General features: G+C 32.7%; 2 protein-coding genes across 6 annotated transcripts in view; both read right to left on the minus strand.

Moving 5' to 3' along the window:
• Positions 1 to 139: 139 nt before the first annotated feature.
• On the minus strand, positions 140 to 3464 carry LOC132293629 (protein NRT1/ PTR FAMILY 5.5-like). 2 transcript variants are annotated; one of them, XM_059791174.1, is made up of 5 exons: positions 3282 to 3464; positions 2904 to 2957; positions 2153 to 2367; positions 1485 to 2017; positions 140 to 1148 (listed from the first exon to the last, which is right to left on the minus strand). In XM_059791174.1, the coding sequence occupies exons 2-5, from the start codon at positions 2926 to 2928 to the stop codon at positions 248 to 250; spliced, it is 1674 nt and encodes a 557-aa protein (XP_059647157.1). In that variant the 5' UTR covers positions 2929 to 2957; positions 3282 to 3464; the 3' UTR covers positions 140 to 247. The 2 variants fall into 2 exon arrangements, with proteins under 2 accessions (XP_059647157.1, XP_059647156.1); XM_059791173.1 differs by having other exon boundaries at positions 3157 to 3464.
• A 12214-nt stretch (positions 3465 to 15678) lies between these two features.
• LOC132293630 (protein NRT1/ PTR FAMILY 5.5-like) overlaps positions 15679 to 17098 on the minus strand; it is a 48449-nt gene continuing 47029 nt past the window's right edge. For all 4 annotated transcript variants that reach the window (XM_059791177.1, XM_059791176.1, XM_059791178.1 and 1 more), the window contains one exon: positions 15679 to 16823. In XM_059791177.1, the coding sequence (XP_059647160.1) occupies positions 15899 to 16823 (925 nt within the window). In that variant the 3' untranslated portion in view covers positions 15679 to 15898. The remainder of the gene's footprint in view (positions 16824 to 17098) is intronic.

Genomic DNA, 17098 nt, shown 5'->3' on the forward strand with positions numbered 1-17098 from the left:
GGAAGAAAAAGTTGAAAAACTGAAACTCCTATCCTTTCTGCAAACAGACCAGCTATCACTCACATGACAGTAACACACACAGCCCTTTCTTGAGCTCCAATAACAACTCAGACAAAAATCAGCACACCAATCAAGAAAGTACGTAAAATACAACAATTGAATTGCAACATCATACACATTATGTAACATGTTGAATTGCAAAATACTACAACATAAATCAACACTAAATAATACAGCATATCCACATCTAGCCACAACAGCAGCAACACTGTGGGTTATCCTCATAGGGTTGTTGCGCAGAATCTCCATTCGGTGGCACTTCCTCATCTTCTGGTGCTGATTCTCTATAAGGGTAGCACAATGCCACCAATATATACAACACCAGAATGACACTACTTAAAACTGCCAGTGTCCAATAATATTTATCCAAATGACTCTTATTTAAGGTCTCCTGGAACCAATTTTGTTTCCCTCTCTTCTCACTAACCTCACCTACTATATATGCAAAAAGAACACTAGCCATGATTCCTAGACCAAATAACACATGGGTAAAAAATGTCAGGTAGGTTGTCATGGAGGGAGGTGCTTGATCTTTGAAGAATTTAGCAATGCTACTTTCAGATATTCCATCAACGGCGCCAAGGAGGAGAAACTGTGGAAGCAGCCAAAATATGCTCATTGGGATTTTCTCGTCCGGCTTGTCAAGTAAACCATGGCTCCTAATCACATTGTGCCTTCGAGTTTCCACTTTTGCAGCAGTGATACAACATAGTACTGAAAATACCATTGCTACAGCAATTCCAGTTGGGGGACCATAACGTTTTGATCCCGATCCGCCAAAGCAGTACACCATGCTGAAATATATTATCGTGAACTGTGCCTTTGCAAAGTCATAGAACATTAGAAATAGCGGAAGAGGGACAGTTAAGTGTCCCACCTTGCGGTTCATGTGGTTTGCTTGCTCAATGAAGTAAGTTTTTCCAATAGATATTACCACCCCAAAAATAATGAAGGTCATGCACATTGGGACCATGCGAATACCAATTTTGGTTTCTTCAACCTCTGTAACACCACAAAGTCTCCATCTATTTTTCTCTTGTTCTTCTTTAGTTGGTGTTGGCAATACAATGGCAGCCTTGTTTAGGCACCTGCATTTAACAATGTTGCAATAGTGAATTTGAAACTGAGAACTGAAGACGATTTTAAGTTGTTAGTTCAGGACCCTATATAAGAATAAGCATGGATCTTCTTTTTATTTTATCAGTAACAGAACAATAGATCATTAGAGAAATAATTAATTGGTACTTTGATTCTTTTACTTTAAGCTAAAGAAAGTAAAGCATGGTAGTACTAGTATGATACCTTAAAGAATGGTGGGGCAACTAAGGATTCAATTCTTACTATATACATTAAAATGCGTGTGTGAGATTTAGAAAGAAAACTATTGGGTAATCTGGTGTAGAAGAGGGGTAGAGAGTCAAAACCTGAGGCCACCACTGCGAGGGACAGCCGGCTGTTTAAGGTTACATTTCTCATAGAGCTCACTAGCATTTTGTGGGCATTGATGGCTTATCTTGGAAGCAGAAGCCACAAAGACTCTGAACACAGTTGTGAGAGGGCTCCCTTGTGGCTTATCATGTTTGTATGACCATGAGCCACTCAAGAATAAAAGTGTTGCCACCACGGTGCATATTGCTGGAATTCCAAACCGGATTGACCATGGCTTTATATATGGAAGTGCAATACCTCCAATTATGGGGACAAGGAGCACAGTAAAGATGCCTACACATTGAAATGGAAGTTTCCATTCATCGTCCTCTGTCTGGTCAGTAGTTTGTTTATTGAAGAATGAAGTCAAAGAGACTGCGTGACCAGAAATCCCCACGGCTATCAAAGCTAAAGCAGTGTAATAGAGGATTTTTTGCGCGTCACCGATGCATTCTGGCTGGTATGCACTGCAGTTGCCTGTGGATTTAGAAAGAACTGGTGGTGTAGACATAGCCAAGAAGCCCAACCCCTGCATATAATCAAGTTCATTTGTTTGGGTTAAAGTGTTTTTTCTTTACTATGCTACAAACTTTATCGGCAACAAGAAATGAGCTCTGAAGCAAAAAGGAAAATCAGGAGAATCTAACAAAGATTTATTACTTACAATGCTATAGGCAATACTTGACACCAAGAGCATTGCATAGTGACCCATGAAGGTGTCTACAACGAAGGCAAAGCCAATTGGCATTATGGAGGCTAGACCCCCCCAAATGTTTATAATCGCAGCGGCGTGTGTCAAATTAAGTTTCCAAACATTTGTTAAGTATGTCATCATCACCCACATAGCATACGCTGCTAGTATGTCAGCCCACATCAGAACTGCCAGTGAAAGGAAACAAATTAACGAAACTGCATTAAAATAAGAGTGGTGATATAAAGATCGAAGTTATTGGTCAGTTAAGCACTGCAAATTCAACTGGCTTGTTAACATTTAAATTGCATAACAATTATTTTTTAACTAGTTGGTTAACTCACTCACACCAACGAGGGAGTGATTAGCAATTTTCAAAATAACACATAACCACTTGCTTCATAGCAGACTAGTAATAAGAAAAAGCCTCTTGCTCTTTTTTTTCATTATATGATTTGGTCGCACATTTACTTGTAAGAACTAGAAGTCAGACAGCTCTAATAAACAAATATTTTAGGCTAATGGGTTCTGGATATTAATTTCCCTATAGCTTTTAATTGTCATTTGGGTAGCAAGAAAAAGGGGGAATTAACAGAGGAAAAGTGAGGGAAAGTTTTCATATCGATTATGAATAGGTTAAACATGCATGACTATGATATGAGATATATAGAGTAATTAATAGCAACGAATATATATGATTGTGAACTATAGACAGCTCAATTACCTGTAATCCTCACAAAAGATGCCATTTTTCAATCAGCTTTATCAACTCCACTTTCTGCATGAGTAGATTCTTACAAGAATTAGGTTATTTGAAGAAAACTGTAGCACGCTAATTTCCCATTGAAAAAGACCAGAAAAAATAAATAAATAAATAAATAAAGCAATAGAAGGAAATTCTCAGTGAACTAAAGCAATCACGAGAAATATTAAATTAAATAAACTTATTTCTGTAAGTCTATAAAAAGAAGTCTTACTGAAATTATGGTGAGAAATAGAAGGTTGGGCAATCTTCTTCAACTTGATAACCTCCAAATCTAGAAATAATAGCTCTACCTCCAAAGGAGTTAACTGTTATGATTACTCAGAGAGAGACTAATACCTTTAGATATGAGCGGAATTCAGACCCAATGTGAAGTATGAAAGAAGAAATTCATTTTTGTGTGAGAGAGAGAGAGAGAGCGCAATGGAAAGAATAACACTGCGTTGACATGCCCGCGTCTTAAGTCTCCGCTAGCTGATATGGCGCTCTGGGCTGTAAACTCATTTCTTAAAAATCCCCCAATCAGTTGTTTTCAATTATTTCGTACAGTTTATAATATACATGAAACCATATACAGAAAGACCGTTGACTTTGAGTCAATGAACAAATTTAATACGGAGTACTATTATGTTTTTTCTTGTTGTAAAAAGGTAATATTATTATAATAAGGGTAAAGTGCCAAAAAAAAAAAAAAAAAAAAAAAAAAAAAAAAAAAAAAAAACACAACCCCAACTTTGTCCAAATTTACAAATAATCTCTCTGAACTATGTTTTGTGCATAAAATTCCCTGAATTATCACATTTAGTTACAAAATATCCCATTGTCTTACCTACTTTTCATTAAATGACCAAAATATCATTTTTTATTGAGTTTCACTTAATATATTTTTTTTGTTAAAATAAATTATTAAAAAATTCATACTAATTTGATGAAATATTCTTCATTAAATTTACATAAAAGTGCTTTTAATTTTTTAAATAAAAATCTTAAATAGAAATGTTTGAAACAATTTAAGTAATTCTTAATTTTCATGAATATATTGCATTAAAAAGAAGATATTTTTTATTTACATAATTTATTAATTTTTCATGAATATTGTTTGAAAAAGAAGATATTTTTTTATACTAAATTTTTTTAAAGTGAGTATAATAAGTTTTATTATAATAAGTTAATCATTTTAGAAAATGATAGCTACAAATTTATTTATTTTTTTTCATTTTTATAATCAATTGATACTAATTATAAAATTAAGGTAATGGTATAATTAATATTTAAATAAGAGAAAATATAATAAAAAATAATTTAATAAGAAATGACAAATTTAATAACAAAGGTGTAAAATAGTCTTTTGTGATGGGTTTGTCCTTAATTGTAACAAATCAATAGTTTAGGGGGGCAATCTTTAGTTCGGGGGATTAGTTCAAGGTTTGTCTTTTTTTTTTTTTTTTTTTTTTTTTGCACTTTACCCTTATAATAATGATATTTACACTCCATATGTCGATTATCAGAAATAACTCAATCATTTTCCTTTTTTGTTTCAGTTAATTTCATTAACACCCCCTTAGATTTAGTCATTTTTCACTTTCAAATATCTTTCGAAAATAACTATCAGTTAGGTCCATTCTCACTTTTCCGTCCCACTTCGTTAAAAATATGTAAAAAGACAATTTCCCATAATTTTTTAATCTCATTTATTTCTTCAATTCATTAATCTTTTGGGAAGAATAAAAATTTCGGCATCTGCTAATCCAAAAATCGTTTCTCGTTTAGTACCGGCCATGACAATTGGGTCTTGCAGATTCTGACGATAATTAGGTCTTACAGATTTCGACGATGAATGGGTCTTGTAAATTCTAGCAATGAGATTGGTGATGGGTTAAGACATTGGTGGTTGTGGTGGCGTCGGCGATTGGTGATGGGTTGGGATTGGGATTGTGTAGGTGGTTTTGGGGTTGATTTGCAGCGGTGATTGGTGACGACGTCTGTAATACCCCGATATTTTAAAGGATTTATTAATTGGCATTAATTACTATTATTTTATTTTTAAATGATTTGTTTGATTTAACTTTTTTTTATTTTTTTTAAATGATTTGTTTTATTTAAATAAGTGTGTAGATTAATAGTCTTGTTTTAATTAAATTATATTTTGTGATTATATATGATGATTGTTGGCATGTTGATTTTCTTGGTATGGTGTGACTTAGTTGTAAATTCATGTTTGTTAATGTGCTTCGTGTAATTAGTTTTCAATATTTTAAGTGTTTGATTCATTATTTTATTTAGTTAAATTAATTGGAATGGGCTTAAGGGAAATTGGAATAAAGAATGTGGTTTTGGGCTTAGATGAAACCTTGTTGGGTAATTAATTAGGGGCCCATGGTTATGAAGTTATTTAAAGGATGTTGTTGTGCATAAATATAAATATTATTATTATTTGAGGTTAATTAAATAATTATATAAATATAATTAATTAATAATTATTATGGAAGGATATATATAAATATAAATATAAATATATATATATATATATATATATATATATATATATATATTATATTTATGGATATATGTGCATATTATTTAATTATTTAAGAAATGAAGTATACGTATATATTATATATAATATATGTGTATATATATTTATATTTTTTGTTATTAAAGGATGATTATTACTTATTCAATAGTCATACTAGTAATAAGATTAGGGTTATGTATATAAATATACACATAAGGTTTTATTGTGAAAAGTTTCCACGTTAGAAAAATAAGAGAGACAGAGAGAGAAGAAAAATGATGTCGGATTTGGAATGAACAGGCAAGTTCTTTTCTAATTCTCCTATTAGGACTTATAAACCTATCACCTAATTATCGGAGTTATAGTTTTATTTCATATTTATTTTTTATTAAATTAATTTATTAATCAGATTATATGAACATGATTATTCTTTACAAAATTACAGATCGTTTTGATAATTTAAATCTTGTATGTGAGATTAGGTTATTTAAACTTTGTTTTTGAAATTTTTATAGTTTGCTTTAACTTTGTGTAGTATGATTAATTAAATTAAACAGATTTTAATTTAATTATATATGTTCATTTATGCACAAAATAATAAATAGAGCTTTTGGGATTTTTTGGAATTTTTTTGTATTTTTCAGAATATTTTTAAAATTTATTTTGTAATTTTTGTTATAGTCTGGAATTTATTTTAGAAGTATTTTTGTAAAGTTTAAATTAATTCTATGCATCACTGTATAAATCGGCGCATAAACTAAGAATTGATCCAGTGATTTGAGGCAGACAGCACTTCGGTGCGCCTCACATGAGGACCATATGATAATCCTGATGACTAGTGAATGATCTAGTGTGGTAATATGCATGGTAAGAGGTTACACCACTGATATGGGTCATTGTAATAGTTTAAATATAAGTTAGAATGATTCAGTGCATTGCAGTGTACACAAAAACGTGCGTATGTGCATATGGACCTTAGATTAGGTCTAGTCAACTTAGAAATTATCCAGTACGACGCAACTCATCAAAACTTAGAGTACCAGCCAACCAGAAGACGTCATGTCATCCAGAGGAGTCATTAGGCGTGTGTGCAGTGCATGAAAGCGCGTGAGGGCGCGTGATGACATGTGGCAGCTTGGGGCGGCGCGTGAAGGTGCGTGCAACATGTCTAGGCTCGTTTGGCGGCGCGTGAAAAGGTGTTTAGAGTCTTGGAAAGGTCCTGTGGGGTCCGGTTAATTTCCAGATTTGATTTTAAGCCTGTTAGGGTTGAAATCAACCACTAGTGGATATATTCTTAGGGTTTAGAGAGCCGTTAAGTGTTACTAAAATATTTAGTAGCATTTATTTGCGTAAAATAATTAATTAATAATTTTATTATGGAAGGAGGTATATATATATATATATATCTACAATTATTTATATATATATACATGTATATGGTTTAATTTAATTTATGATAAGCATGGAAGGTTGTAGATATAGATATATATATATATATATATATATATATATTTATTGATATATATGTATATATGTGATTTAAATAATTCAGGATTATTATGGAAGGTATCATACACATATATCTTATAAAATATATGTGTATATATATCATTTATAATTATTAAATATTATAAATCTTATTTGGTATATCTTGATTTGTATATGGTATGGTTGATTTAAAATATTAATAGAGTGGTTATTAAATTAAGGACATGCTTATAATACGCATGTGAAGTCTATGTAGGGTTAAGCTTATAGTTAAGTTAAAGTTAATACATGGTTGAATTGTAGATATGGATGAGTTGCCAAAGGTCTAAATATACTACCTTATTAGTTATAAATAAATTTCATATATGGGAAGCATGGTTGAGTTGCTAATTAAAGGTATAAGTAAATATATTTAAGGAAGCATGGTTGAATTGCTATCATACAAATAAATATATTTATAATGGCATGGTTGATTTGCCAATGCATAATTAAATTGTTATATGTTTAGATGATTAAAAGTTCATCTAAGGTTATTGTATGTATATGTTGGATTATGTTAGAGTGATCTAGTACTTACAGATTAGTGTATTATTTTATATAAATTAATAAAATAATATTGGTGGAGACACGGATGATTTGTCAAAGTTTAAATTTTGGATATGTAATTGAAATAATCAAAATTACTATTGTGTTTTAGATTTATTATATTATTCCTTTAATTGTAATTTGTTAGTTAATTGATTAAATTACTGTTTAGGATGGAATTAAGGTGAGTGGAGTTTCTTTTTAAAAGAAATATATATTGGTGGATTGGTTTAGGTATGATTATTTATTAATCATTGGTAATGGTTTTACAATTTAATGAACCTATTAATGGATAGGATTATGGTATATATACATATGTGTATCATCATACATTAAAGTTAAAACTTTATTAGGGTTGGTTTTGGTATAGATGATTTGTTTATTGGTTTTCAAAGGCTTGGTAGAGAGAGAGCTTGCTCGTAGGGTTTAACCTGCAATTTATTTTTCAGGTTAATAGAAGTTCAAGTCTCAAGGTTGAGAATCCGCAATTGGAAGACTTATCCATTCTTTTGGTTTATTTAAAAATATGATATTATTATTATTTCATTTGATATTAGTATTTATTTCTGAAATTCTGGATAGTAACTTTTGGTTAAGGGGTTCTTAAGTTACGAGATTCCCAAGTTGTAACCATTGGAGAGTTATTAATGAATTTACTATTTATTAGTTTTCTTCAACGTATTATTTTATTCTTTATTTCATTTTGTAATATGTACTTGTTTAAATATTTTAATTGTTTTGATATTATCTGTGATACCCCCGAATTTCCACGTGTAGGTTGGCAGGCCCACACCTGAAAATATAGGAATATTAAAATAATTTAGTATTTAAACAAACACAGAATACAAGAAGAATAAAAAGAATGAATAATTTACTGAATGAAATTCTATTAATAAAAATAAAACCTCCTTTACAAAAATAAATTCTATAAATTTAAAATTCTAAAATACAATTCGGGAATCTTATAAGTCAAGGACCCCTAAACCACAAACTATTAATTCACCAGATATTTAATAATAATTAACAATACTAAAAAGTAAACAAGATGAGAAGATAAATGACAGTCTCCCAGCTGCGGATCCTCAACCTCGAGATTAGAACTTCTAATAACCTGAAAAATAAATCGTGGGTTAGACCCACGAGCAAGTTTCCTCTACCAAGCCTCTGAAAACCAATAAATAAAATATCTCTAACCAAAATCATCCCAATTAAAGTTTTAACCTTTAATATAAGATGATACATATATATTATATATATAAATATATAAAGAATATGTTCATTAATATATTTCTTGAAATCTAAGACTATAAATAATGATAAGACTATCTCCATATTTAAACTAACCATCAAGTACATTCCACTTTTAAGAGAAAACTCTTTTAAACCTAAATTTTATATTTAAATAGTTATTTAACCATTTAAATAATAAATAATAATCCAAGAAATATTATCCTTCAATCCAAATTCCAACATCTTCTCTTATCTCTCTCATCAGTTTTTCTCTCTAACCAAGAAACAAAAAAATATGAACATTACCTGCCTTGCCATACATGGCAAGCCTTTAAAATATGAACCTATGGGGGCGTAATGAGGCGAACTCCACATAAGGATGGCAATGGGGCGGTTTGGGGTGGGGATTTCATTCCTTATCCCCATCCCGTTTAACTTTTTTTACCACTATAACCACCACAAAACTCGCCAGGTTTTTTAGAGCAGCCTTTATTCTCGTCCCCATTTACATAATCGATTCCCCAAAACAGCCCCAAATCGGGTGGCCCTTGCCAAAGTAGGAATTTTTGATAACCCAAACGTATACATATTTTACTTCTTTTAGTAATATATCGTAATATATAAGGGTAATTTAATAAATTTATAGTATATTCGGGGCGGGGCAACTATACCCCGAAACCACTCCAAAACGTGCAGTATTTTTCAAAGTAGTCTCCATCCCCGTCCCCATTTACATAATCAATTTCCCAAAAACTGCCCCCAAATGGGACGAGGCGGGACAGGCCCGCCGGGGTGGGGATTTTTTCCATCCCTAGCTCCACACTAAAAAGTTGAGCAATGGTAAGGTCAATTGCTCTTTCCATAGATCATGGAATTTGAAATTAATGGATTTATTAATTGTATGTGTCCTATTTTTATGCAACATATATACTTTTTGACAAAATTGCCCTTTTAATTCCTTATATACATATAATGTGTGTGTGTGTGTGTGTGTGTGTGTGTGTGTGTGTATATATATATATATATATATTTATTTAAACAACTACCTTCCTCTTTATTTAAGAAAAAAATTACTTTCATCTTTATTTACCTAAAGAAGGGAAAAAAAAAAAAAAAAACTACTCTACTTTTTTTTTTTTTTTTTTTCCTCTCCACATTTGATCCATATGACTGTGTATGCGTGTGTGTGTGTATATATATATATATATATATATCACTTGTTATCATCTAATTCTATTCTTTACTAACTAAGTCATCTTTATCTCTTATATAGAGACTCAATTCTTATTTCTCAATAATTATCTCTCATCTGTCAGGGTTAAAAGACAATTAAAATATATATATATATATATATATATATATATATATATATATACGTATGTAAACAAATGAAAAGACAAAGGGGTGGGAAGACAAAAATAATAATCCCCTATAATTTGTCATAATTACAGAGACTTCTCATGTGGTTTGAAAAAATACTCGCACCTTTTCTAAAAATAAAATTAACCTACATGAACCTCCACTTCTAGTGATAAACTGTTAAATACACTAACGGATCTGTCTAATTTACTAAAATACCCTCAAATTACTTTGATAAATTACTGAATTGCCCATATATATATATATATAATAGATATATATACAAAATATATATACTGTAACCAAAACCTACCCAAAATGATGTTCCAACTATTGCGACCAAAACCATTTGAAGCTCCGAGACAGAAAGGATAGGGATTTGAAAATTGACAGAGAGGAGAAGGATTTATGAGTTGAGTCGTCAAAAGTGTGAGGATTACGCATGATGTTCTCACTGAGGATTTAAGACTTTAGTCGTTAAAAGAGATGAACTGTTCTCGTCGGAGAGCTATTTCAGATTTGAGAGTTGAGTCGGCATTCATTGGAGTTCATGGAGGATTAAAGTTTTCACAGAAATGGGACTGTGACATCCGGCGCCGAGTAATCGAATGGCAACTACCCAAGACCCATCTTCACTATATGTTACTCATCTTCGTAACACACACTCTCTCTAAGAACCTCTACAATATTGGGTTTAAGACTAATTCTCTCCTGTGTATAATGTGTATGCTCTCAATGAAAAATCTCACAAATATGGATCTCAATTAAATCAAAATTTTATATGCAAAAAGTCGTAAATGAGAAAACATGTTTTTATAGACCTCTGAAAACCTAATTTAACTCGGAAAGTGTAATGTTTCTCATTTTCCTTATTTTCCATTTTCGGGGATTTTTCAGATTTGTTTTATTTTTATCTCCTTGTTTTACGTGTTGGGCACCGTGGGGTGTATCGGGTGAGTCCCGAGAGTTATTTGAGGCATTTTTTTCAAGTTCAGGACTCTTAGAAATGCATTATTTGTCATTTCGGTATTTTTCAATTATTTAGGTCGGGTCAAGGCGGGACCCGCAACCAGATTTGTCATGCACGGGATTAATTTTCAAGGCTGTTATATTTCTTATATCATCATTTAATGCATATTTAATATGGCTATGTGTTTAGATGTGTGGTTATAATGTGTTTAATGTGTGTGTATATATATATATATAGGTATATGCATATGAAGACAAAAGTGGATATTTTGACATTATGGGGCCCACTTCTCATATACATCTACCACATATGGGTGATTTTTTGGCCATTCTTTCTTCTCCAAACCGTGGCTAGCTTTCTCTCTCTACAAAGCAAACTTTTTCTTTCTAAAATTGTGTATTCAAGCTTCTGATTTTCTTCTTTCCGTTTAGATTTCGACTTTGCAATAGAAGGCAAAGTTGACGAGCACGACGAGAACTTCATTTTGATCGGAGCAGATCTTCGTTTGGGCCACCTTGGGATTTCAAATTTTGGGGCTAGCTTTGGGGTTTCTCTCAATCTTGAGGTAGGGTTTTCTAAACCTTTGAAATTTGTCCTTCAACGGGTAATTAGGCTATGAATGCCTCTATTGTTATTGTTTAATGTAAAGTTGTGAATAAGAAGGTATTGGCATGTTAATGTATGTGAAAGTAGGGTTATATGTGTTGAAAGGTTGCCAGTCCATGCTACATGCTAAACGTTAGTTTAATTGGGTTGATATGGTGTATACGATGAGTATGTTATTGTTTAAGTTGGGAAATGTTAGACTTGTAGTTAGTCCCTTTGATAAATGTCATGGTTGTAGTTAATTTGTAGAAAATGTCATGTGTATGCCATTATTGTAATATAGATGAACTTGAAATTAAATTGATAAAGTTGATGCATTTGCATGACATGGTGGGGAAGGGAAGTGAGAAAGAGTTTAAAGTGATTTTATAAAAAGGGAACCAGATTTTGCAAGTCCGGTGCTAACTCGACCTAGAGGGAGCACGTGCTGGTTTAGGACGTGAAAAAGTTGATACCAGGTCCCAAAAGGTTGCCAGATTTGGAACTAGGGCTAATTATCAATCTCACTTCGGTAAAGTCGGTTAGCGACTTTATAAGTGTGAATTAGGGTCGGTAGAGACCAAGCATGGGGACATGGTGCATTGCATTCCATATTATGCACGGTTTTGTTGAAATGTATTACGTGGTTGATGGAAATGCTAAATTATGTTATAAATAATGATATGGATTCTCAATGTATGATCTCGGCTTCCCCTCTATCACTTTATGTGTTTCGTGACTCAAGGGAGTCCAAAGTTGATGCCTTAGACAACTTCTACTGAACCTCCGTGCTCACTCCTTCCTTTATTATTTTTCAGGTCACGGTAAGGAGGTACTCGGCGATGTTCTCCACTTGTGTAGTCAGTGTTGAAGATTCCATTATTTTTGTAACATTAGTAATCGTGTATTATTTTTGTAACAATTGGAGCAAACTTTTATTATTTTGAAATTGTCTAATCTTTTGGATATATTTTGACGTATTTGGGGATGTAATTAAATTTAATCTTACTAAATCTTCTAGTTGTGTATTTTATAGAATGTGTTTGTGGATTATCCTAAATCATGTTAACATATGTTAACGTTGTCGTTGTTTTGTTGAGTATGTATGAGAAATAGAATTATTGGATGTTTTCACGTAAATGTAAAAGTGTGTGTATATATATATACACACACGTGCAATGGTGTTATGGAAATATTTTTAGTGGTCTTTTGGTGATTTTGGAGTGGTTTGTTACCATGTTGGAGTAATTAAAGAAAAAATTAATAATTTTTTTTTGGCAGGTTTCGATCAACGTGTGAGCATTACACGACCGGTATCTCACATTTTTTGGACATTAAGCATTTCCACTGTGGATAACCTAAACCGGTCGACGTGAAATTCTCACACGTCGACTGAATGACCTAAACCAGTCAACGTGTAGTGTTCACACGTCTGTTCTTGCCTTTTTTTAAGGTTGTGTTTTATTTCCCTCTTTTATCATTTATTATACATTTAATGTTGCTAGTATTTACTATATAGCCCAATAAAATACATTAATTATATTTTAACCACAAAAGTGACCATATCACCCCCAGGCTTCGTCATAATCATTGGATAACCTTGGTATTAATTTAATGGAAAATGACCATAGTACCTTTGCATGTCCTCGGGTTCGGGTAAGGACTCGATTAGCGATTCGGACCTCCAGATTCGGGTCGTTATAGATTTGGTATCAGAGCGATGGTTTGAAAACCATTAGGACGACGGGTAAAGGCCTACCTAAGGTTGTGTGAAGGTTGAATTGCATTGTTTATGTGTTTACGTATTAGTGTGTTTAATTATTCGAAAAGCATGTTTACCTGCTTACTTGTTTATGTGGCTACGTGCTTATATGTTTAAGTTTATGTATATTGTTAGTATGGCCATGTCTATTATTTGTTGGGTATTCCGAGAGTATGGGAAAGTGCTTAAGTGTTTACATTTTATATAGAGTCATTCGTGTGAAGATGTCGTTCTCGGGCCAACTTTAGTGTCCCGTTTTCTCTTCTTATAACGTTATGCCATCGTGAAGGGATTCCGGGGAAAGTTCTAGCTCCAATCCCATGGAGAAGGTTGAGGAGCAAGTTGAGGAAGACACACTATTGCGTGATTTGGTTCCGCCTAGAGGGGGACAGGTTAGAAGGAATGTTGAACCAGTTCAGGGTGGTTGGACTAATTCAAGTTGGCCAGACTTAAAAAAACACCAAAGAGTCTCAAAAGTTGAACTAGTTCAAGAGACTTGAACTAGTTCAAGTTGGGCAGAATGTAAAACTTCCCAAAAGCTTAATTTTAAACCTCCAAAGTGTCCTCACACTCTCTTACCTTCCTAAAGCGTTGTTCTTATCATCTCGGAGTATATTGAAGTATGAACATCTGAACTTATTCAATTCCACTTCCAATTTTGATTTTTGACAAATCGAACTGAAAATTTATAACTCGATCGGACAAGTTTTGAAAACGAAATATGCCAATTACAAATTTATATATCACAAAAAGCCTAATCCATGCACTCAGGAAAGCCAACATATTTGAAAAATTCACTGTCCTAGAGTCCATTTAACCAAAGTTTCAAGGTGATCTGAGCGCTGCACAAGTCTGGACCAAGCCAAAATACCATCTGAGTCTTGGCAGATTTGGTTTAGGCTCCCGATCAGTCAGGTTAAGTATGTCTTCATCACCCACATAGCATATGCTGCTATGTCAGCCCACATCAGAATTGCCAATGAAAATATACAAATTAAGGAAACTGCAGTAAATTAAGAGTGGTGATATAAAGATCGAAATTCTTGGTCGATTAAGCTCTCCAAATTCGAATCGCTTGCTAACATTTAAATTGCATAACAAATATTTTAAAACTAGTTTGTTTAACTCTTTGAGACCACCAAGGGAGTGATTAGCAATTTTCAAAATAACACATAACCACTTGCTCCACAGCAGACTAGTAGTAATCAGAAAAAGCCGCTTGCTCTTTTCTTCATTATATGTGTACAACAGAGAGAGTAATCATATATTTATATATACAGTCACCAGTTCATGGTGGAAATCTGGTAAGAGGAATTTTGGTGGTGGGCATGGCTGTGTGTATGTGTAAGGTTGTGTGCCTGAGAGAGGGAGAGGAATGGGTAGGTGAGAAATTAACTAGGGTAAAATAGTCAATTTAAATTGTTATATTTTGAAATATAAAGTATAAAAAAATTAGGGGCAAAATTATATTTTTGCACATTTTTAACGGTATTAGTAATGAAAAAGTAAGATTGGACTTATGTGATAGTAATTTTCGGAAGGTGCTTTACTGTGATATTTGACCAAACTTAAAGGGGTGTCAGTAAAATTAACCCTATTTATTTTAGACGGAGAAAAAGTCACAATATTCTTTGTTTGTGTTTTGATAAATTATTCTTTTTTGGAAAAGATAAAGAAGGAAAAAAAAATTATGTGGACTCAAATGTCTTTTCAATGTTGAGATAAATATTTTTTTATATACATATATTATGAAAGTTTCACTTAGGGCTAGTTTGGTCGGAAAAAAATGAAAGGAAAAAGGGTACAAAAAGAAAGGTAATGGAGGAAAAGAAACGACGGAAATGAATATGGTAGCAACATCAGCTTTTGTTATTCTCCCAAAATTGGAAGAAAAAAGAGGGAAAGGCCAACATTTTCTAATTTATTAAAAATATAAAAATTCCGTTCTTTCCCCAAATATGATTATAATCATTTCTTTTTTCTTTCTTCACTAATTAATCAAACACAACAAGAAGTCAAAACTATCATTTTCTTTCTATTTCTTCGTGACTTTAAGTTTTTATTCAAATCCTCTCACTTTTGGAAGTCTAATTTCTTCTCTCTTCCCATTAACAAACTAAACGAGGAGAGAGACGAAACAAAAGCTTCCCTTGCTTTTCCTTCCGTTGCTTTTCCTTCCAATTATTTCTATCCAAACAAAACCTTTAAGTTTTTCTGACAATAAATTTTGAAGCCCCTCTCATCTCCTACAGGCTGCAGCAGTATAATCCCCAAGTTATGACTATATTGGGATATCAATGGTGAATGTCTTTTGTATAATTGTTAAAATTCTACAAACATGCTTTTACTTGAAGAAACAATTGATTTTTTTTTTTTTTTACGGAAGGTGAGAAACAATTGAATTGCAAAATGATAGACATTATTCAATATTTGGAATTGCAAAAATACAACATAAATGAACACTAAATTACACGAGGAACCCACTTAAAAAATAAGTAGTCACAACAACAGCAAAATTGGATGTCGTCCTCGTTGGGTTGAGCAGACTCTTGATTCTGTGGCGCTTCCACGTCTTTTGATGCTGATTCTCTATAAGGATAACACAGTGCCACCAATATATACAACACAAGAATGACACAACTTAAAACTGTCAGTGTCCAATAATAGTTATCCAAACGACTCCTGTTTAAGGTGTCCTGGAACCAATTTGGTTTCTCTCCCTTCTCACTAACCTTACCCACCATATATACCAAAAGAACACTAGCCATGTTTCCTAGACCAAATAACACATGGGTAAAAAGTGTCAGGTATCTTTTCATGGGGGCAGGGGCTTGATTTTGGAAGAATTCATCAATGCAAGTTCTAGATATTCCATCAACCATGCCAAGAAGGAGAAACTGTGGAAGCAGCGAAAATACGCTCATTGGGATATTCTCATCCGGCTTGTCAAGTAAACTATGGCTCTTAATCACACTGTGCCTTTGAGTTTCCACTTTTGCAGCAGTGATACAACACAGTACTGAAACTACCATTGCTACGGCAATTCCAGTTGGGGGACCATATCGTTGTGATCCTGAACCGCTAAAGATTCTTCTCTCTATTTTGCAATATAATCTACTAAGCCGAACTTTTCCAAACTCATAGTTTATTAAGATATTAAAAGTTAAAAATATTGGAAGAGGGACGGTCCAGTGTCCCAACTTGCGGTTCATGTGGTTTGCTTGCTCAATAAAGTAAGTTTTACCAATAGATATTACCACCCCAAAAAAAATGAAAGTCATGCACATTGGAATCATGCGAATACCAATTTTGATATCTTTGACTGTCTCTATATTTTTCTCCTGTTCTTTTCTAGTTGGGCCGGTTGGCAATGCAGTGGGAGCCGACCTGCATTTCAACAATGTTGCAATAGTGAATTTGAAACTGAAAACTGAAGACAATCATAATAATAAGGGTCGATCTTCTTGTTATTTTCTCAATAACAGACCAATTGATCATTTAAGAGAAATAACTAATTGGGTACTTTGATTCTTTTACTTTAAGCTACAGCAATTAAAGAATGGTAGTGCTGGTGGTGTGATATTAAAAAAAATGGTGGGGTAATTAAAGGATTCAATTATTTATATATGGATTAAAATGTGAGTAAATTCAGAAAGAAAACT

This window comes from Cornus florida, unplaced genomic scaffold, assembly GCF_030987335.1.
Source record: "Cornus florida cultivar Cherokee Brave unplaced genomic scaffold, ASM3098733v1 CherokeeBrave_3.0.0_Hap2_Chr02, whole genome shotgun sequence".
Lineage (NCBI taxonomy): Eukaryota > Viridiplantae > Streptophyta > Magnoliopsida > Cornales > Cornaceae > Cornus > Cornus florida.

What these genes read in the sequence shown, in the direction of transcription:
- LOC132293629 (XM_059791174.1), bottom strand. Translation starts at nt 2,928, where the DNA reads ATGGCATCTTTTGTGAGGATTACAG. An exon ending in ATCTTTTGTGAGGATTACAG is followed by an intron (nt 2,368 to 2,903) that starts GTAATTGAGCTG and finishes TTTCACTGGCAG; the next exon opens with TTCTGATGTGGGCTGACATA. An exon ending in CCTCGCAGTGGTGGCCTCAG is followed by an intron (nt 1,149 to 1,484) that starts GTTTTGACTCTC and finishes TGTTAAATGCAG; the next exon opens with GTGCCTAAACAAGGCTGCCA.